The sequence below is a fragment of the Rhinatrema bivittatum genome, chromosome 3 (genome assembly GCF_901001135.1).
Source record: "Rhinatrema bivittatum chromosome 3, aRhiBiv1.1, whole genome shotgun sequence".
NCBI classification, from domain to species: domain Eukaryota; kingdom Metazoa; phylum Chordata; class Amphibia; order Gymnophiona; family Rhinatrematidae; genus Rhinatrema; species Rhinatrema bivittatum.
Window position 1 is genome coordinate 148,800,511 of NC_042617.1, and position 23,242 is coordinate 148,823,752.

Sequence of the window (23,242 nt, forward strand, 5' to 3'; positions counted from 1 at the left end):
ACATCATGACTCCTAGATCTACAACCTGCCTTCTGTTGAAAAATGTTTGCCCCCTTGTACACCATTAATACCTTTCAGGTATGAAATGTATCTTATCATATCCCCCTGTCTCTCCTCTCCTCCATGGTATCCATATTTAGGTCCTTCGGACTCATCTCATATGGCTTTAGATATGGCAAACACGTCCCCCGACAGAATAGAAACTCACAGCAAAAACAAGAGCAAACCACACACCTCAAAAGGGAAAACAATGTGTACTTAGAACTGCTACTCTCTTTGGCGTGTGCCCTTTGGGGGCCTTGCTGAACTTGCACCGAGTTAAGTGCATTTTCCCCCTAAGGAAGGCATTGCCGAAACATTTGCCGATGTCTCAGGGTTTTTCCTGTTCAATATCTCGCATTGTACTTTGTAACATTATGTAATTTTGAAAGATCTAATGTTACAGTACACTTTTTCTATATATACGGGGATCAATGATTGAGTTTTATGGGCATTAGAGGCTGTGCTCTCAAGGTATGATACCCCCTTCTACATCAAATTTCATACTATTTCATACTGCGTGCCACTGTTGTATGGTTGCTGGTTCATTTGAATTTTACACTTTACAGATTATTTTTCACCACCCTCTGTGTCTTTGTTTCCCCTCCACAGATTATGACAAAGAAACCAAACGCAATTAAACCAATAGCTCACCCTCACACAGATCTTCCAAGATCTACAGCAACTGCTCTCTGCACTGTACGCAGATTGCTCTCATGCAAATTTATTGTGGATATCCTGAAACCCTGGCTGGCTGGGTGCGACCCAAGGACAGGACTGAGAACCCGTTTTCTATGGAAGAGCCAGGGCAACTCATAGAGATCCTCAACCAGGGGTGGAGGAAAGCGAATTAGTTGCCAAGGATCAAACCTGAGACTGTTGTTTCCCTCCCCCCCCCACCCCCAATTAAAGATATTGTAATTCTATCTAGAGTCGCTAACATGTTTCTAGAAGATTTCTGGAAGGTTTCCTGCTCTTCAGGATTAATGAGAGTTCTGTGTACAGGCAGAGCTCCTGCAAGCATCCTCTCTGTTAAGGAAGGGTGCAAGGGGAATGTAGAGAACTGATGCAGCAAAGGATGATGTAACGTAGAAGGTAAGGTGGTAAGTAGAGGAGGTACTTTCTCTTCACGGGGAATGGGTTGGGTTTAGTAAGAGTCTATATTAGATGTCCGCAGGCATCTGTTGGGTGTTGCCTTTAGTCCTGAGGAGAGACAGGGCTTGGGAGGCTTCTAAGATTGCTAGTGGCATACTAGAGGGAGAAAAAGGGTAAAATCCTTGTCTGGGAAAGCTCCAGTATATGATCTATCTAAGAATGATGATGCCCCAAAGGCTTTGGGGCTGAAGTGTTGTGTGAGTAGGATTTCTCCTGCTCGGCGAAGAGTGATAATTTACTGAATCTGTTTCATTTCTTGTGGGATTATATCCAGTTATTCAAGTCAAGATTCTATTATTTTTTTCTACTGTCTCTCCTTTGGATCTACAAATAAGTTTCAATTTGGAACCAGCACAATTGTGGACATGTATGTGTTGAGCTGTGGTTAAGTTTTCCCCTGGGCCTCCTAGAGTCAATCTGGTCCCCACTGGCAATCCCTGGTGGACTTTATCTGATCCCAGGGCTGCAGCAGTGGCACTCACCTCCCTCTGTAGTCTCTAAAGGTGACCCCCGAGGAAAGAGGGGGCTACAATATCAATAAATAATAATTGTTAGTGTATTGGGAGTTGAAGTAGCTTGCTTGTTGCGGCGGTTACTACCCCAAACCAATTGAGCCTCATACTTGACTTTGAATACATATACAGCACAGCTCACTGCTTCAACAGCAGGGGGGATGAAGATAAGAGGATTTACATTCAGACAACTACCAACAAGGACTGAATTGCATAGCCTGGGTAAACAAAAAAGCGTGGGAGTAGCTTGCTTGTTGCAGCGTTACTACCCTGAACCAATTAAGCCTGATACTTCACTTTGAATACATATAGGGGCAGATTTTCAAAGGCTACGTGCGTAACATACGCACGTAACCTGAGGAAATCTGCCCCTGCGCGCGCCGAGCCTATTTTGCATAGGCTCGGCGGCGCGCACAAGCCCCAGGATGCGCGTATGTCCCAGGGCTTGCTTAAATGGGCGGTCCGGGGGCATGGCCGAGTACCCCGACACAGCGGCCTGTGTCGGGACCTGGCCAGCCAGCACACGCAAGTTATGCCTGCGAGAGGAGGGCGTAACTCCATCGAACAAGGTGGGGGGGGGGGGATTTAGGTAGGGCCGGGGGGGTGGGTTAGAAAGGGGAAGGGAGGGAAAGGTGGGGGGGATCCAAAACAAAGTTCCCTCCGAGGCTGCTCCAATTTCAGAGCGGCCTCGGAGGGAACGGGGAAAGCCATCGGGGCTCCCCTTGGGCTCGGTGCATGCAAGGTGCACATGTGTGCACCCCCTTGCGCGCGCTGACCTCGGATTTTATAACATGCGCGCGCATGTTATAAAATCAGGTGTACATTTGTGCGCGCCGGGTAGTGCACACAAATGTACCCCGCGCACGTAGGAAATAAAATCAGCCCATACAGCGCAGCTCCCTGCTTCAACAGCATGGGGGGATGAAGAAAAAAGGATTTATATTAAGACAACCACAAGGACTAAATTGCACAGGCTGGGTAAACAAATAAGCATGGGAGTAGCTTGCTTATTGTGGCGGTTACTACCCCGAACCAGTTAAGCCTGATACTTCACTTTGAATACATATACAGCGCAGCTCACTGCTTCAATGGCAGGGGGGGAATAAAGAAAAGCAGATTTATATTAAGACAACCAACGAGGACTAAATAGCACAGACTGGGTAAACAAATAAGCGTAGGAGTAACTTGCTTATTGCGGCAGTTACTACCCCTAGCCAATTAGGCTTGATACTTCACTTTTATGCAGCTCCAGCACTGCTCTCTACATCAATGGGAGGGGTGGAAGGAAATTAGAACCAAAAAGTTACCAATAAGGGCCCTGACGTCAGCAGTCAGAGTAACAGATAAGTATGAGAAAAATAAGTGTGAAAGCTTGCTGGGCAGACTGGATGGGCCGATTGATGTAAGAAAGCAATGCAATGCTGCTTGTGCTGCTGACGCCTGACTAATGTAGCATACTAGTCCAGACCCGGCATCCTCACTACCAGAGTCAGATCCTGGAAATGCTCACCTGGCAGTATTTGCTTAACATTTCCGATTGCATCTTCCACTACTTCGACCCTGTCAGTTACTTTTCAGCAGCATTCATGCAGAATGAACAGCCAGGATACCAAAGAGAAGCTGCAGTCACAACAAAACAATAGTTCTCTTTTGGTACGGCAGGGTTGCTCTCTAGGTTCGGAGCGGCTTTTTTGTGTTACTCACAACGTGCCTGTTAATAGAGGGAGTACGGGTCACTGTTACTGAAGTAATGCCAGAATGTCACTCTTTTTTTTTTCCATGGTGAGTAGTAAGGGAAACATCCTAGTTTAGCCCAGCCAGCCACTTCAGAGAGTACCTTTGGCAAATGTGATATGGATTTCTTTTTAATTTATAAACTTATATGATTTTTGAGTTTATTTGCAGTCTAACCCCAAAAATCACAGATGATACTTCATTAAGAGCCTTTTCAATTGCCTCAACAAACTTTGGAACACCCTACCTAAATTCCTGAGAACCCAAACACGACCTAAAAACATTCAAAAAAGACCTAAAAACACTAATGTTCTGCAAATTCTACACTGACCCTCAGACGTCTGATCATCCCAACTCTCAACTGAACTCTCAGTTGTAAACCTCTTAATACATTTTCTTCACCCTGAACCTGCTTACCCTCCTCATCCAACCTAAGAATGCTCTCTGGACTTGATATGCTTATTTCTGATATTGTTCAAATTGTTTTTACTGTTACACAACTGCTAAGAAAAATGTATACTTTTGTAAACCGTTGTGATGGCTCTACCGAATGACGGTATATAAAACTCAACAAACAAACAAATCAATCAATTAATTAAGTAATTAATTAATTAAATACTGCAACATGATTTCCGAAACATATTATGTGGAGATATATATATATATATATATTTGTCTTTTTTTTATTATTTAATTAATTTATATTCCGCTTTTCAGGCATTTTAGAGCAGATTACATTCAAATACTGACAGTATTTTCCTGTCTGCAGAAGGTTCACAATCTAAGTTTGTGCCTGAGGCAATGGAGGATGAAGTGACTTGCCCAAGGTCACAAGGAGCAGCAGCGGGATTTGTCTTTCTTACACCCACACATACACACATACACATATGTATATCTATATATAACATAATGTTTTATTTAAGAGTCAAGGGAATAGGGGTAGTGGGGTGATCATGATTGTTGAGTTTAGCTATTAAAAATCTAGGGAGAAGGCTAAGGTCCTGAAAGTCAATTTGAGAGGGGGGGGGGGAGAGGGGAGGCGCAAGGTTGAAGGCTCACCTAGGGTGCCTAACGGGATTGAGCCGGCCCTGTGAACATTTCAGTCAGCCAGACGCCCTAAGGAAGGTCTGCGGGAGCGCACGCCCTCCTGCTCGCCAGGCCAGGATTCTGCAGGACGTTTTGCTTTACCTCCAATCAGAACTCTGACACTTCCCCTCCTCAAATAAGGAATCGCACTCTGCCGCGCCTGTCTCACAAATGTTTTCTTCAGAAACCACTTTTCATTTGCTCTTCTCTAAATAAACCCGCCTTCCCCACCCTATTCCCTTTCAAGGTGCACGGACCCCTCCTAGTAAAGCTCAGCCCCCAAGGCTCTTTCTTACAGGGACGCCGCGCTCCTCCGTCCTCCCTTCTTGGTTGCTGCTTTGATAGCTCACAATACAGTTTGGTTTTTTTTCCTTGTTTATCATTCCTTCTACATCTTTTACCACTGGCTAACTGCCTTCACGTTGCCTGGGCGCTCAATCACCGTGACAGCCTTTCACCGCCTTAGACCTGCCAGCCATAGGCATTATCAGTAACAACAGTCAGAGCCCTGCAAGCATCAGCTACTCTGCTTCATGGCTCTACTGAATCTTCTCTTCTGATCCCCACCCCCAGACATCTCTTCTTGCTTGACCCTAGATATACATTTTTTGCAGTGGTTGCTATGCATTAAGGCAACACCCCCGACTTTACAAATCTCTCTTCTCCAGCTCTTCTCGTCAGGTGTGGCTGGTTGTGCTCCTGCCCTGCCTGCATCATCAGGATACCTGCATGGGACTCTAGGGGACGGAGAACACAGTGGCAGCCCCATTTTCTTAAATTCATCCTGGCAGGAGGGACTGAGCGAAAGACGCTATCGGAAACTTTAAAGACTGCTACAGATTAAAACAGCATTAAAAATCACAAATAGCAGGATGCTAATGATTCTGTCTGTTCTAACTGTCAACTGTAAGATCTAAAAACATTTTCCTAGTCCTGCTGCTTTAAAACACAGGGAAGAGCTTTGTCTATTGACCTTGTAGCACCCACTGCATGTAGTCACAGAAATGTTCTGGACTGCAGCAGGGAATATACCGAGAACTCCACTGAGTGAGGGCCTGCATGGACCCAATGCAGATGCATTCACTTGCGATGGTGCACACCGAGAAGGCATATTGGGATTTTAGTGTCACACCCAACACCGGTCCCTTCTTTTATGTTTTGAGAAGAGCTGCTAACGATGTGACATGCTCGCTTTAAGGGACCTCTTTTATTACTGCATGGACCCAATGCAGATGCATTCACTTGCGATGGTGCACACCGAGAAGGCATATTGGGATTTTAGTGTCACACCCAACACCGGTCCCTTCTTTTATGTTTTGAGAAGAGCTGCTAACGATGTGACGTGCTCGCTTTAAGGGACCTCTTTTATTACGTCATGCCAGCGGATGCTCCCAGTGGACTGAAAAGATCGCCCTGAGAAATAAGAGGCTCTTCCAGTTGGGTCTGGTTTCCTCAGTGCCCTTCCTAAAAAAAAAAAAAAAAAATCTACCTTTCTTCTCTTCCTGCCTCTCCCCACTTCCCGCCTTAACAAGTCAAAGGGGTCACCCAGAAACCATTATCCATTTAAAAGAAATATCGTTTTTATTTTCCCTCCCTTTCCACATCTGCTCCAAGCCTTGACACGGGAAATGTTTAACTTCTGAAAACACATCTGATTATGTTTTTCAGCATATGTCCAGCCTTCATTTCTAAAATCACTTTGGTCATGCCCCAGGGCAGACTGTTTCTTAAGGCTGTCCAAGATCCTGGACGTTTGAGGTGCTCAAGCGGCTCCAATAGGATGGGTCCAGTCCTAGATTACCAGATTATATGCAGGGGTCTTGTAAACCTAGATTTCTTAGGGTTATAGTACGATAAACCCAGGATTGGTTCAGCATTTCCTGAATACCTGGGGGCGAGCTGATGATCTTAGAAACTTTCTTCTATGGCAAAAAATCAGGCTGTAAATTCAGAGAAAAAGATTTTGGTAAATAACCACTATCAAATATGTGCCCCTGTGGAGCTTCCTTGGGTGCTCCTTTAAAGGCAACGGAGGGGCAGAGTGCATGAAGACAGGAGAAACCCAGTAAAACAATTATCAAAGCTTCTTTCATGCTTCCCTTTTCTTCTCTGTACTCCAGTGTTTTCTTCATCCTAGCAACCCACAATCCATAAATAAACCAATATCTGACTGAAAGTGACCCTCCAGCGATAAAGTCACCACAGTGAAATGCAAAGCTCAGGAATGGCAGCCACAGAGAGTTAGATTAGATAGTAGGAAAAGCTTTCCGATTCCAAGGGTGCTCAAACCCAGGAACAACAAGTTAGTGAGGGAAGAGGTGGAATCTCCAACAGGAGAAACATCTATCTGGGATAGTTTAGGTAAAATGGAGGCGGGAGGATGGACTCTTGAGGTCCTTCCAGCCTCATCTTCCTCTGAGCCTATGAATGGGATTATCTAATGAGGCCAGCTGAATGTATCAGCTTAATTCTCAATGGAGATATGACCTGTACGTCTTAAATCAGCCTCCTACAGGCAGCACGAAGGCCTCATTTTTACCAAGTGGCTTCGACGTCCTACATCCTGCTTAAGAAGAACTGGGGTTCTGCCATTGTTACAGATTTGCCTAACATGGCCCCACCTACAGCTGCCAGCTGTTTCATTCAGAAAACGCTGTAGAATTTAGTTGCAAGAAGTTACAAAGTTTTCCTAAGCTGACCCGAAATGGGCACTGCTCCAAAGCAGGAGGAACCAACCAAAAGGTCCCTCGTCATTCCTCCCTTCCTTACCCCAGTCCAAACGGAGGAACTGGCAAGTGTAGCCTCCCGGCCAGGGTAACTGCCAGCTGGGCCATGGGGTTTGATTAAGCAATTGGTTGGTTAGATCTTGAACTGAATCATGCGTATTTTAAGTTCCATGCAGGGACAACCTCTTCCCCCCCCCAACTCCCATCCCTGCAGTGATGGGCTTATTCATTTATTTATTTTGAAATGCAACCCTCTTTTCCTGTGGGCATGCCCAAAGCAGGTTTTCAATTTAAAAAAAAAACAAACAAACATAAAATTACAATAAACACAAGGTTCAGCAAACAAGGCACGTGATCCCTTGGTATTCTTCAGAGCTAGCTGATTTGAAATGAGGTTGTGGTCGTTTGGAGAGATGAGGGAAGAAATCTGGGAGTAATGAGGGTAAGAGGGAGGGTTGTAGGAGAGTGCAAACACAGAATATTTTTAAATGATTGTGTTAGCTAAGAAGAAATACTATACAAGGATAGTGGAACATTCAAACTATAATCCTAGGGTGTGGTTTAAAATAGTAAGATCTTTGCTAGGAGGTGGTGAGGGGAGGAATTCGATATTTGAGGACTTGCCAGATAGTAAGAATTTAGCTTTTTATTTTCAGAAAAAGGTGATACAGTTACTGAGTGGCACAGAAATCTTTGGAAAGGGAGAGCAGAAGAATGGAAGAGGGGTGGAAATACAGGAAGGATGTGATATCATTATTGTAGTTGAAACTGAGTGTGGGTCGAATTAGGCCACCCAGTTTTCTACTGGATCCCTGTCCCTCATCTTTGATGCATGGATGATCAGATAAGGTATTGGATTGGCTGTTGACATTAGTTCATTTTTCTTTGGAGAAGGGAAGTGTTCCGGCAGTTTTTAAAACAGCAAGTATCTCCCTGCTCTTGAAAAATGAGAAATTAGACCCGCGGGAATGTAGTAGTTATGGATCAGCCTCCAGTGGCAAAGACAATGGGAAAAGTAGTTACTAAGTAATTAACAGAGTTTTTAGAGAGTTGTGATTAAACTGGATATGGCCTGGGCAGGATTTAAAAGAGGTGTCTTTGATGGATGAGATGCTTCACTGTTTGGAGGGAGGTGAGGTTATCCTTTTGGCAATGCTGTGACTTATCCAGGGCCTTTGCCTTAGTGGACCGTGCCATTTTGTTAAGAGGCTGTGCAGAGTTAGGGTTGAGGGGGGCATGTTTTAAAATGGTTGATGGATTTCCGACAAGGTAGAAAACAAATAGTGGTATTTCAGAGGAAGAAATCTCTCCTTAGGTAGATGGGGTCAGAGGTGCCACAGGGCTCGTCCTTGTCTCCACTACTTTTTAATGCTTTTTTGGCCCATTTAGTGAGAATTGTGCATCCCTTTGGATACTATTGTGCATCCTTTTGGATACTATTATACAGATAATATACAAATAGTAGCCTCTCTAGGCCAAGATCAGGCTATTGCTTGGTAGAATGCGTGCTTACAAACGACTGTGGATAGCTTGGTGTTAAATTCTAGCAAGATGGAAATGCTACAGTTGGGGAAGGGGGAATGTTAAAAGGGGGCCTAATTTGAGTGGGGTTTCACTGAATCCTAAAGAGAAAATTAAATCATTGGGGCTAGTTACTGATTCTAAGACTGGAGAAGCAAATTGCACAGGCTGTGCGGAATACTTACTTTAAATGACAAATAGTGAAACCGTTTCTGGAATTTACAACTCTAAGAGCAGTGACGTACGCTTTGGTGCTTTCCCATGTTAATTATTGTAATGCAGTCTACTTAGGGTTATCTGGGAAGGCAACTCATAAATTACAGTTCATCCAAAATACGGCTGCCAGTATTGATACTGGAAGGTTCCTGAAGAATATCGGCCACACTGTTGCTTCTGAGATTGTACTGGTTGCCTGTTATGGCTCGCTGTAAGGTTAAAAGTTTGGTGGTGGCATTTAAAGTTCCGAGAGGAATTTGTCCACCTCAGGTGAGGAACAGACTGAAGTGGTACGAGGCAAATAGGAATTTGAAATCGGTGGGGAAGCATCAATTGCAATTGCCATCTGCAAGAACATTCCAGCAGGTGCGTCTGCAGAAGAGAACCTTTTTCAACTGCCACTCCGAGTTTGTGGAATCTCCTGCCTTTTAATTTAGGAGAGGAAGGTGACCCGATGAAGTTTCGGAAGAAGCTGAAAAAATGGTTACTGTCAACATCATTTAATGTTTAACATCTAGGGGCAGATGTAAACAGCGTAAGTACTGTGACTGAGAACCTGTTATGGAGGATGTGTTTTGGAAACTGAATTTTATTGTAATCTTTGAATTTTGTTTTGTACTCCGTTTTTGGGTGATTTTTATCTGTAAAGCGATTCATAAATGCTGTTAAATAAACAAAATTTATTTTGTTTATTTAACACACTCAGGACTTCAGAACAATCTTGCAAGCAATAATCTTTTCCAAACTAGATTATTGCAACTCATTACTATTAGGCCTCCCAGCTTCTTACACCAAACCTTTACAAATGGTTCAGAACTCTGCAGCCAGAGTCCTTACAAATTCCAGGAAAATTGACCACATTTCACCTATTCTCAAAAACCTCCATTGGCTTCCGATCCACTATAGAATCATGTACAAAACCATTAACATCATTTACAAAACTATCAACCAACACACGCAACTCGACCTACAAATACCACTTAAAAAATTCACCTCCGCCAGGCCTATCAGGGAACACTACAAAGAGTCACTCCAAATTCCAAAGGCCAAAACCTACCAACATAAATCCTTGAGTCTCAGAGCCTTCTCATCAGCAGGTCCAGCTCTCTGGAACTCGATCCCACCTGATTTGAGACAAGAGCCATGCTCTTTAACATTTAGGAAAAGACTAAAAACTTGGCTTTTCAAAAAAGCATTTCCAAGCCTTGAATAAAACCTCCTCTCACTAGCACTAACTCGTATGCAATAATGGAATGTAAACACGAATCAACCAACCTCAAACCCTCTCTCACTAATTCCTGCTGAATATTTATCATACTATTACCATTCACAACTGTGTCATATTTATTCATTTGATTACCTATGTACCGTTTCATAGTCTTATTTTTTCACTTGCTATTCTAATGTATCAATAGGCTGAAATGTAAATATTGTGCTGTTCAATTTCTCCCCTTCCATCCCAAGTTTATTTTCCTTGTTTTTTGTAACTTTCCCTCTCCCTTTTTCTGATTCACTGTATTTAAAGTTCAAGGTTCTTATTGAAAATATTGTTTTTTACGTTACGTTTTGCTTTACACTCCTTGTTATTTGTAAACCGGGTTGATGTGATGCCTATCATGAAACTCGGTATAACAATAAATAAATAAATAAATAAATAAATAAATAAATAAATAAAATAAAATCTACCTTATAAATGGCCTGTGACCGACGGCCCGCAAATGCGCAGTAGAGCGCAGCTCTACTGCGCATGTGCGGGCAAGGACGTCGGTCAGAAAAAAAATGGCGGTGGGGGCCGCAGGAGCGGGAGGAGAAGCAGCGGCGCCGCGCGCGCGCGGTGCCGCTACTTCTCCTCCCCAGATCTGCCGGCAGATCTCGGGGGGGGGGTGTCACTCCCGTGCCCCCCCCCCCGAGATCTGCCGGCAGGAGCGGGAGGAGAAGTAGCGGCACCGCGCGCGCGCGCGGTGCCGCTACTTCTCCTCCCCAGATCTGCCGGCAGATCTCGGGGGGGTCACTGCCGCGCGCGCGGGAGTGACACCCCCCCCCCGAGATCTGCCGTCAGGAGCGGGAGGAGTTAATGGAGCCGGGTGAGGGTTGCGGGAAGTCGCGCTTACGGCGCCGGGAGGAAATGGAGGTGGGTGAAGGGAGGGACTGAATGGGAGGGAGGGGAGAGGGGGACTGAGTGAGTGGGAGGGAGAGGAGGGAGTGAGGGAGAGGGGGGACTGAGTGAGAGGAGAGGGAGGGTGGAGAGGAGTGGGTGGGGGAGGGGGGTGGTGAAGAGTGAGGGGAGAGAGAATGAGGGGGAGGTGAGAGACAGAGGGATGTAGCCCGTTTTAACGGGCTTTACGGCTTGTAAATAAATAAAGCATCGTAGTAGCAAAAATCAATAAAACATCAAGAAAATAAAACATATATATGGGTGCAAAAAAAAAAAAGGCTCTTAAAACTTCATAAAACATACTCGAGGAACAGAATCAATTAAGAGAGCTTGACATTTTCTAGAGTTTCAAACTGTCCACTTCCATTCGCAAACCACAAAACAGATACTTCAGTCCAGAGGACAATGGAAAGTGATTAATCTTCTCTCTGCAGCAGATGTCACTTTGAACTGTTTATACACAGATGCAGGCTCGGATCGTTCTGTCACACAGCAGCACTTAAACCCTACTCGCTCAGCCACCGAGTGTGCACTTCACCCCTCTTAACCCCATGCCGGGCTTTTCACAGTGTTCGTTACACAGATGCTGCCAATGACGCTGCTCCCAGAAAGGAGGGCACTACACAAGCCTGAACTGGCAGCTGCTTCTCTGGAGCTCCTGCTGCTCGGTAAAGGCACTGGGATCCGTCGAGCTGGCTCCCTGCTGCAAGCTGCTGTAGAACAGAGCGGAGAGAAACACACATGCACCAGTGCCTCCAATGGGACGCCACACGAGCTGGCTCTCTCTCCACTTGCAGCATATTCACTGCTCGCCCGGCTAGCACGTTACTGCCTTCTGCAGAGGGTGGCTGGCACATACCAATGTAACCAGTAACAGCGGATCACACCAGCCTGCTCATAAAACAAAGAGCCAAGGAAACCCAAAGGGTGCGCCGGAAGACAGTGGTATTAGCCAAAGATATCTGGCTACCAAAACTTGGTACCCATTGCTGTGCCATACTGCCTGTGTAAATTTAAAAAATACAGGCATGAAGAACCACAAGCTTACCACAGTCTGAGCTGCAGCCAAGACAGAGCAACTAACATTCTGAGCTATAATAAGCTTGTACCAAGATTCTTAGGTGCTATGCAGGTTTTCTTTATTTTGCGTGTAAACATGAAAGGCACAGAGCCCTTATTCAGCTAATCAGAGGTTCTTTGGGGAACCAAATATCAGTGTTTACTGGTCTTTTGGCGGAAGAGGAACACCTTTTCCAGTTGAATCAAACACATACATTTCTGCATCTAAGGAGTTATTAGCATGGAAAAGGCACAAAATCAAAGCAGAGGATCCAGGGTAGGTAAACGAAGGGTGAGAGAGTGCTGAGGGAGGTGGTGTTTCTCCAGTGTTTATCTAATAAATACTTTTTTTTAATTTTTGCATCAGGGGTGTATTTTGTGGTTTATGGGTTAAAACCTAAAATCAGAAGCCATTTACATATATATATATACGAGCGCGCGCGCACATACACACACACACATATGGGTAGATTTTATAAATCTACGCGCGTGCGTGCTTTTGTTCGCGCCTGGCGCGTAGATTTTCGGGGCGTTCTGGGGGGGTGCCGGGGGCATGGCGCCGGCCCGGGGGCGTGGTCGAGGCCTCCGGACCAACCCCCGGGTCGGGTGATAGCGCGCCAGCAGCCCGCTGGCGCGTGCAGAGTTACGCCAACCTCCGGCCGGCGTAACTTTAGCAACAGAGGTAGGGGGAAGGGAGGGGAAGGTGCAGGGGGGTAGAAGGAAAGTTCCCTCCGAGGCCGCTCCGATTTCGGAGCGGCCTCGGAGGGCCTTGCGCGCACCGAGCCCAGAGCACGCTGCCTGTTACCCTTCTACCTGCCTGTTACCCTTCTACCTGCCTGTTACCCTTCACGCTGCCTGTTATCCTTCTACCCCCGCACCTTCCCCTCCCTTCCCCTACCTAACCAACCCCCCCGGCTCTATCTAACCCTTCCCCCTACCTCTGTTGCTAAAGTTACGCCGGCCGGAGGTTGGCGTAACTCTGCACGCGCCAGTGGGCTGCTGGCGGGCCATAACCCGACCCGGGGGCTGGTCCGGAGGCCTCAACCACGCCCCCGGGCCGGCGACACGCCCCCGACACGCCCCCGGAATGCCCCGAAAATCGCGCCGCCCACCCGACAAGCCCCCCTGCGAAGCCCCGGGACTTAAGCGCGTCCCAGGGCTTGCGTGCGACGCCGAGCCTATGCAAAATAGGCTTGGCGCGCGCAGGGGTTTTTTAAAAGGGTTACGTGATTACCTTATGCGCGTAACCCTTTTCAAATCCGGCCCATACTGCTTAAATCTGGAGAGATGAGAAAAGGTTTGTTACATGACTGGGGCAATCTGGACTACAGCAGTGTGCAGCCAGGCTAGGTAATCCTAAGCATGTGGAACAATACTGCAACGACAGCTCCACCTCAGGTACTCTAAGCATCTCTTTCACAGAACTGTGGTATTTCAAGGGATTCGCCTTTACATCAAAATAATCAGTCTGCCAGTCTCCATACTGAAGATATCAGGTCTCCTTTAAACTCTCTCCCTTCCTATCCTCTCCCATCCATTCCCCCCCCCCCCAAAAAAAAAAACAACCCACAATAAAAGTACAAGTTAGCAAGTCTTCAAAATACTCTTTTAAAAACTGTACACAGTATTAGAAGCAAAGATTCAGTTCAAACGCTTTTTCAGGCCCGCAGAGTATTCACAAAACCATGAAACAGTTGATATTTGTTCTCCCAGTCCCCTGTTTAAACAGCAATCAGATCCTACTATTTTTCCAAGGACGAAGCCCCTACAGTGCAAACTGTGCCAAGGAATTAACTGCACTTACACAACAGCAGCAGCACCAAACGTCTATCCCAACGCACAACGGCGCAATCATCCAAACTTTGCACTTTCAAGGGCCCTGTGTCCCAAGGCAACCACACAGGGCCCCGTAGCCTCTGTTCTCATATCTCAGCACATCTGGGATGACAGCTTTGACAATACCGCCTGACTCGCAAACCTCATGGGGTTAACTTTCTGCCTCGCCAGCTGCTGCAGCCTCCAATAAAAGAAAGCAAGCACATCTGTCTGCTCCCCTAACTTGCATTCTCAATGAACACCGCCATCTGAAAATGCCTCTGTTTGAGTCTTCAGACAATCCTCCCTAATCAGTCAGGCCAGAGCGGAAGCCGATACACACAGCGAGGGATTAGAAGCAGAGCGGTACTCACCTTCAATCCGCCTCAAGGCTGACAGGCACGTCTCCTGGCTTTGAAACTCAAACGGACTGTTACAGGTCCGGATGGTGTCGCACTCGCATTTCCCATTGATGATGTTGCAACCCGTTATAAGGTTTTCGTTGCAAGGCTCAAATCCAAGCAGTTGGTCATCATCCCAGTTTTCATCTGGAAAAACAATGAATATCCTTTGTGATGCTTCTGTGGCAAACACCTGCACCTTCATGAGCAGGTTCCATGCCACACCCCCTTTCCAACTACGGCAAAATCTGCAGGCTCCCCATGGCCTCTACAATCTAAAATGACCCCCAAATTCAAATTCTGCAGTGGCATTTGTCACAACTTCTTTGCTGTAAATATCCTGCCATATGTTTACATTCACACACTCCTGGCTTGCACTTCTAATTTTCCTGCTTGAGCACAGAGGGCTTCCCAAGCTTGTCCTGGGGACCCCATGGCCAGTCGGGTTTTCAGGATATCCACTATGAATATGCATTAGATAAATCTGCATACCATGGAGACACGTTATATGCAAATTTATCTCATTCATGTTCACTAAGGATATCCTGAAAACCCAACTGGCTGAGAGGTCCCCCGGCAGGTTTGGGAAGCCTTGCCCTGGTGGGTCCAAAGAATAATATTTTTCAAACTGCCGATCAAAAGGATCTCTCCAGTTAAGGTAAAAGCATTCTTTGTTCAGTGTTTCATTTTCCATTCTGAGCTGAAACTGCAGCACCTATGTTTGGCAAACCACTGGAAACACCTCATGCTCATTCACTGGCTAAGTAAACGCTTGGAAGAAAGGGACAAAAGGTTCCCTGTGCCAGTGTCCCATTAGGGCCACTGTAGGGATTATTCCAGACTGCCATGGGGCCCGGCCCTGGGAACCCTTGTCTCTCTCCTGCACTTTGTAAATCTTCCTGCAGGGACGCCAAGACTTGGCATGGACCAGTTCGTGTTTGAAATTGCCTATTCTGAGAGTTTCCTAGCCTTCACCTTGTATTTTTTTTTTCCTTTAAAAAGGAAAATGAGTGAGGAGAGAGACACTTTAAATAGGTCAGCACATCAACCATTACAATTACCTTACCTCAGTTGCCAGCCTTCAAAACCCTTTTAACAGTAGGACTATAGAGCTACAAAGAAATATTCATTTGTTAGGGAGAGGAAGGTACATATTTTAAACAAAGCACAGTCCACTCAGGTAGTGAGTAGCTGCTGTGCTGAGAAAGCCTCTGCACAAACCAGAAACCTCCACAAACTCATCCACCTTCAATGCATTAAAAAGGAACAGCAAGTCTACCAATTGTGGAAACACTGAACAATTCTTTATTGTACTCCTGGGAGCACAGATAAAGCCAAGAAAAAAGTTTTGGGAGCACCAAAAGCCAGTGAGTGAGTGGGGCTTATCCTTCTCTGGCCACAACGGCATAAGAAAGGGTTGTTTCATATTTTGTATCATAGGTGACCAGGCTGTTCCACTCTGATTTCTGGGAGAGTCGCCTAGCACGTTGGATATTTTCAGGGGAGGCTGTTTCACCGTAAAGCAAACCTACTTCCAGGAGTCTCGCGTGGGCGGAAAAAGTACCAAAAACAGTTCAGCCCGGCTGGTCAGAACTGTGCACCGCCAGATGGAGGACTAGTTATTTGTCATTTCTGGATATGTTATTTTTTGTTGTATTTTTAAAAGTGTGGGAGGGTAGATACATCTATGGAGAGATCAGGTATGAATTTGTTTTTGTAGGATTGTTGGGGTATGGGTGGGTTGTTTTGGATATTTGTGTGTAGTTATTTGTTTATTTCATGTTTTTTGTGATTTGATTTGTTTACGACCGATTTGATGTATCTACTAGATAAGGGAGCCCTGACCGACGTGCTGCAAATGTGCAGTAGAGAGCAACTCTACCGCGCATGCGCGGGCAGCACATCGGCCAGAGCGGAGCATGCCCGAAAAAAAAAAATGGCACCTGCTCCTTAGGAGCAGGAGCGGCGGCGGCAGCAGCAACGAGCAGGAGCGGGAGGAGCAGTAGCCGCGGCGGCGACGACGACGAAGACAACAAGCAGGAGCGGGAGGAGACAACAAGCAGGAGCGGGAGGAGCAGCGGTGGCGACACGCGCGAGGGAGGGAGGAGCAGTAGCGGCGGCAGCGCACGTGCGAGGGAGGGACACCCCCCTGTCTGCCGGGTGTGGATGAGCTGAAAGGGGAGGGGATTGAGAGAGGGGGAGTGAATGAGGGGAGGAAGGAGAGAGTGAGCTGAGAGGAGGGAGGAGAGAGTGGAGGGGGAGAGTGAGGTGGGGGGAGGGAGGAGAGGGGGGGAGGTGAGAGTGAGAGTGAGGTGGGGGGAGGAGGGGGTGAGAGTGAGGTGGGGGGAGGGAGAAGAGGGAGGGAGGTGAGAGTGAGGTGGGGGGAGGAGAGGGGGAGGGAGGGAGGAGAGAGTGGGGGGAGGAGGGAGGAGAGAGAGGGGGAGGGAGGAGAGAGTGGGGGGAGGGGGAGGGAGGAGAGAGTGAGGTGTGGGGGGAGGGAGACCAGAGGGGGGAGGAAGTGGGAAGGAAATGGACCGAAAATTTTTTTTTAAATGTAGCCCGTTGTTACGGGCTTAACGGCTAGTTATTATATATATTATGTATATTGTTCAGAAATATTTAGATATTTGTACTGTTAGACTATTTGAAACCTCAATTTTAAAAAAAATGTATTTTTTATTTTTTTCATTAGTTTTTTGTTGTATTTATTTTGTCCCAAGCCCGGCTTGTGCTCATCAAGCCAGCTGAGGCCAAGGAATGCTGCAGAAGCAGCGTTCACAGCCGCTGGGAGGAGGGAGTCTGCCGTCACGCAATGGTAACATGGTGTGGTCAGACTCAGAAGGAACTGTGGCCTTTGGCCCTTGACCAAGGACTCTCACTACAATAGCTGGTTGGTTTGCTGTGAATGTCTTTAATGGTAAGGCTCTTATTCTTTCATCAGCTGAAAATGTTTTTTGTTGGAGGTTTTTTAATATATGTTATTTTGATTTTTGCAGTTTATTCTTTGTATTCCTATGGTTATTATTGATGGGGCTCTCATGTTCTTGATTCATTAATATGTGGATAAAAATGAATGTTTGTCTTTACTCATTGTGAGTTTCTTTTAGGTTGTTCTATTTTTTGCTGGTTTTAATTTTCTTCATGCATTTGCATGTTGTGGGCGCTATTAGTTTCGGGGGGTTGGCCGTGCGTTTTCCACGTGCTATTACCCCTTACTGTATAAGGGGTAAAAACAGCACGTTAAAAATGCGCGTCCAACCGGGGGCTAACAGTGCGCTCAGCCTGAGCGCACTTTACTGCATCGGCCTGATTGTGAGGTAAAATATAGGCCAGTGTTGAGGATATGGTGCCATTGAGAGTCCAGTGCGATGGGAGTTGGTAGTGCTGAAAGATCTGCATGAATGCATTGTAGCGTTGGAAGACTTCAGATGTTGCAATGCCAGAAGATTTGGAAGAGATATTGCAGCACTGGCAAATTCAAATAAGAGATTGCAAAAGGTAGTTTGTTTTGCTGCTGGAAGTGAATATGCATATTGTGGTAGATTTAAAAGGTTGCACGCGGGCATACATGTGCGCAAGCTACCCGGCAAGCGCACATGTACACCCGATTTTATAACTTGTGTGCGCAAGTTATAAAATCAGGGGTTGGTGCACGCAAGGGGGTGCACAATTGTGCACCTTGCGCGTGCCGAGCCGCGCAGCCTTCCCCCATTCCCTCCCAGGCCGCTCCAAAATCGGAGCGATCTGTGAGGGAACTTCCCTTCCCCCTAACCTGACCTTCCCACCCCTTCCCCTAACCTTTCCCCCCCCCTAGGCCTACTCTAACCCCCCCCCCCCCAAATTTTTGTTTTACCTTTTGTGCCTGCCTCTGGGCAGGTGCAAATTGCGCCGCCGGCCAATTGCCGGTGCGCGATCCCCAGCATAGCAGCAAATGGCCGCTGTGCCAGAAGCCGCTGACCCCACCCATACCCTGCCCCCGGACCACCCCGGACCACCCACGCCCCACCCCTTTTTGCAAGCCCTGGGACTTACGTGCGCCGCTGGGCCTTTTTTAAATAGGCCCGGCGCGCGTAACCTTTTAAAATCCGGCCCATTATGTTAGTGCAGGAGCTGCAGTATTCTTTTGTCATTTCTGGATATGTTATTTTTTGTTGTATTTTTAAAAGTGTGGGAGGGTAGATACGTCTATGGAGAAATCAGGTATGAATTTGTTTTTGTAGGATTGTTGGGGTATGGGTGGGATGTTTTGGATATTTGTGTGTAATTATTTGTTTATTTCATGTTTTTTTGTGATTTGATTTGTTTACGACCGATTTGATGTATTATTATATATATTATGTATATTGTTCAGAAATATTTAGATATTTGTATTGTTAGGCTATTTGAAACCTCAATTTTAAAAAAAATGTATTTTTTATTTTTTTTCATTAGTTTTTTGTTGTATTTATTTTGTGCACTTACCCTTAAGAATGTTTATTTTGGGTGGGTCTGCGTTAGTTTAGCCAACTTTATTGTTTCCTGATTGAGTTTAACCCTTGGACCAGTTGGTTTATTTGGTTTGCGAATCATTAGGTTATAAGACGTATCAGGTATGAGTTTGGTCATTTTTAGCAAATGGCTGTTCATCTTCATGGATGGGGAAACTGATAGTGGCTACAGCAAATGCTCCCTTTGCATACAGGATTTGAGACTGATAAGTGATGGGCTTGTTTTTGTTTCCATCTAATTGCATTATGTTGTTTTGTGGATGAATGTTTTATTACTGCTGTTTGATGGGGCATGGATGATTTGTGTAGCATTTGCTAATGCCTGTGATATTTTAAATTGCCTGTTTGTAATCCGCTTTGTACAGGTTCCTCCCTCAAAGGTGGAATATGTTTTTATATTAAATTCAATTAAATCCCAACATGACAACCTCTAAAGCTATGCCTGAATGTAAAGAAATGCTGCTAACTGGTGCATTGCCCCCAACTAAGAGGCACAGTATGGTTGATAAGGTTAACAAGAGTGACACCAGTCATGCTGTGACTTTAGAGGATGGAAGTCAAATAAAATTAACATTCAAACACCTCACTCACTGGCAGCCACAGCAGCAATACTAAGGCAAGACAGGGCTTTTTTTTTTTTTTATCTCTGCTGGTACTTCATAGCAGTACCATTTTTCCCTTCTGTATCAGCCCCTGGGAAATGACAGGAGGGGAAGGGATGGATTGGGGAGCAGAGCACTTCTACTCTGTGCCATTCTGATGTCTGCAGAGCACCGGCCAGCAGCGCTGGGGCACAAGCTTTGTATGCTATACCCAGGGACAATACAGAACAGCCCCTGAACCTTGTAACAGTCCACACTAATAACCATTCTGAACCCAGTCATTTAATTACTGTCATTAGCACCGTTGTATACTTTTTCTTTTCTTTTTTTTTCACCTTTTAACCACTTTATGTATTACTTTGGCAACACCTTTACAAATGTTGTCATGATAAGGATTCCCAAATCTAAATCTGAGAGAAGCACCACTGATGCTTTTCTCTCTTTCAATCTCTTTCCCCCCACACTGGTGCTTTTCCCATTCCATGATGGTGGCAGAGGAAGTACAGTAGGTTAAAGTGCTTTAATTGATTTCAGTTTAAAACCCTATATCCACCTTTTCCGGAGGAACCCGTATATAGCAGATTGCAAACAGGCAATTTAAAATATCACAGAAGGTAGGAAGGAGATAGGATCGTGCTGTGACTGAACCCATGGAGGACAGGGCACTGGACAGGAGCCCTGATCTCTCCCCCCCCCCCACCTCTTCCTCCCACCCAGCATGATCCTGCATCTGAGTGCCAATACCTTTCTAGGAAAAAAAAAGCATGAGGTTCAATGAAGTAATTTATTGATGAGTAGGGTTCCCAACTCATCTCAGGTCAGACAGGCAGGCTGATCTAATCCTGATTTTGCTCCAAAGCATGCCCAAAGTTATCGTTCTGATCCTCTAAAGGACAATCGGAATGACAACGCCATGATCACGACGGGGAAAACCCAGAACTGGAAGAGTCTGGTCAGTCAACTTGTTTTGAGTTGGCAATTCTGCAAACGTGCTTTCCTGTGACATGTTATCCTGTACCACAATCTTCCTGCACAGATACTTAAATCAGCAATCTCCCCCACCACTTGCAAAATTCACCAAGACCCATTTACTCAGAATGTTAAAAAAAAAAAAAAAAAAAGAAAACATGAGGAAAACCACAGAGGGTCCTGTTCCATAAAATGTGTTGATTAGCCCAGAATGGGAACATGTCCCTTTCTAATAGGGGTGGGAAAGGGGGAAATTTTGTTTCGTTTTGGGGGGGGCTTTTCCCCCACAAATTTCATTTCATGGAATGTTTACTTTGATTCTTTAGTTTATCAAAAAACAAAATAAATATTGAAAAAAACTCCCAAAAACAGAAAAAAGAAAGAAACAGGGCCTCCCATGCCACCCAGAAAAATGCTGGGGCCAGGATCCTCCCCGGCCTCCACTTACCTGGTCCGGGGGTGATCTGTAGACAAGGCCAAGGCCCTGGTCCAAGCTGGAGTCTTGTGTGGGGCCTAGCCTAAGGTCGCGGCGACCTACTGCAGCCTAGGCCTACGGAAGGCCAAGACTTCGGCTTGGGCCTAGGCATCGAGAACTTGCGTAGACCTAAGCCACAGTAGGATGCTGTGACCTCGGCCTAGGCCCTATGCAAGGCCCAGGCTTAGAGGTCTGGACCCGATGCCTGGGCCTCAGCCTAGACCAGGGCCTGGACCAATGCCACAACCTGGCCTCTGGGGGTGGGAGGGGGTGTCGTCGAGAAATTTCCAAGGAATGGGCCTTTTCTCGGGTCTCAACCTAGGCCCTGGGATCGAAGATAGGCCAAGGCCCCTTGGTTGGGCTGTGGCCTATGCCTAGGCGAGGCCCAGGCTTTGGGCCTCAGTCTAGGCCGAGGCACCAGAGTCACACTTGGGCGTAGGCCAGGACCCCTGCTTTGGGTCTTGGCTTACTCCCTATGTGAGGCCCCAGCTTTGGGCCTAAGTCTGACCGGTGACTTTTTTTTTTAAACAAATAAGATTCTGATGAAATTTCTTCGGAATTTAACTCGTTCCATTTTGAAAACATCTGAAACAAAATAGGAAATTTCATCTCATTTCCTATTTTGTTTCTCCTGAATGCCCATCCCTATTTTCTAATAAGAATCATCAATGGTGGTGTGAGGCACTGGGTAGTAAGCCCTCGCTACAGAGCTTATTTCTTTTATTGTTAATGCAATTAAACATCAGCTCCACTCTACCTTACCATCTTTCTCCAAGAGCCTTTCTTTTGTCCTGTTTCTAGGTCCTCAGGCTTTTTACTTTCAGGTTATTTTAGCTCCCTCTCTGACCCCCATGCATGCATAAACACACATTCCTGTGACTATAACTTCAGACAAATTAAATGCTTTGGCTTTTTATTTTTCTTTTAGTACTCTTTACTCAGTTTTCCTCTATTTTTAATATCCTTTTACCTTCTGGTAACCTCAGTCACTTCTTCCTGTCCTCCTCCAGTCATCTCTCCCAGAGAACTCCAGCTTCACTCCTCCCTGCATGGCACACTATTGATCTTCTTCCTATTCCTTTCTGGTCATCCCTTCAAAGTAAATAATACTGCAGGAAGCTGTTTCTATCTCCCCCTCTCCTCACAGCAGCACAAACAGTACGGATCCTCTTCACAAAGAGACACGAGACAGTCCCCCTCTTTTGCAGCATGAAGGTTACTTTCCCTCTCTTCCATTCACACACAGTGAAACCTACCAGGTCCCCTCGTACCCCCTTTTCTTTCCACACGATGACTGGGGATAATCTCCCAAACCGAATGGACAGAATATCTGCACAAATTATCTGCACCACTTTTCAAATCATGTCTCCTTCTCTCTCTCTCTATTAGTGATCTTAACAGCACATTCATGCTAAACCTAAATGCGTGGTGTCACACTTGACACTGTCTAGCAGGTAAAAACCAGTGAAAAAAATATTAAAAAAGGAAGTTGTCGTTAGGACAATCCAATAAAGTTCTCTTATTCAAATAAGCCATAAGACATATATCAAGGAAAAGATGTACAATTCTAGCTGTATTTCAATGCTGGTCTTACCAATTCGTTTTTGCAGAAAATGATCAGGCTGTTATGAATGAATTCAAGCTTCCAGAACAGACATTTATATAAGTGAAAAAAAAAATAGTACATGTACAATAACAATAACAGGGCATAAAATTTCATGTCCAGCTTCACGAGTAAAAGAAACGTTTATTTCTCGATCAGCATATTAGCAGGGTTTGGGGATGTTTAAAGAGATCAGCATTTTATGAGTTCTATAATGGTGGCAGAAATCGGAGCGTAGGTGCAGGTGAATGCCATCAACAGAGAGTCTCTTCTTGTTTCTTTCTGCTTACTTTGCTGGGGGAACCTAGCTGCTGGAATGGTTTCTTGCACTAGCATGTCTTTCAGAAAACACTGAGTTAATGTATAATTATCAATCTCATCCCACCTCACAACACCAATTTCAGAGTGAGTAAAATCCAAAAATTTCCAGGTACGCCCAGATTCTCCTCCCCCTCCTCCATGTTCTCTCTCTTCCCCTTAGTTCTGTCTCCCTCCCTCTTCAGCCCTGCGATATGTCTCTTTCTTCCCCATTTGCTATCCTCCTCTCATCTCCCTTTGCTCGTTCTCTCTCTCTCATTCCCCATCCCCTTGCTCTCCCTCTCTTACTCTGTTTTCTTGACCTGGCAGTTTTCTCCTGTTCCTATGGGCCTCCAGCTCAATCAGAACAAGAACATGGATCTGACACTA

At 45.7% G+C, this 23,242-nt stretch overlaps 1 protein-coding gene across 1 annotated transcript in view; it reads right to left on the reverse strand.

Moving 5' to 3' along the window:
* LOC115087101 (cysteine-rich motor neuron 1 protein-like) overlaps positions 1–23,242 on the reverse strand; it is a 661,264-nt gene that overhangs the window by 583,104 nt on the left and 54,918 nt on the right. Inside the window, 1 exon segment of the mRNA XM_029593829.1 lies at positions 14,393–14,566. Coding sequence (XP_029449689.1) covers positions 14,393–14,566 — 174 coding nt within the window.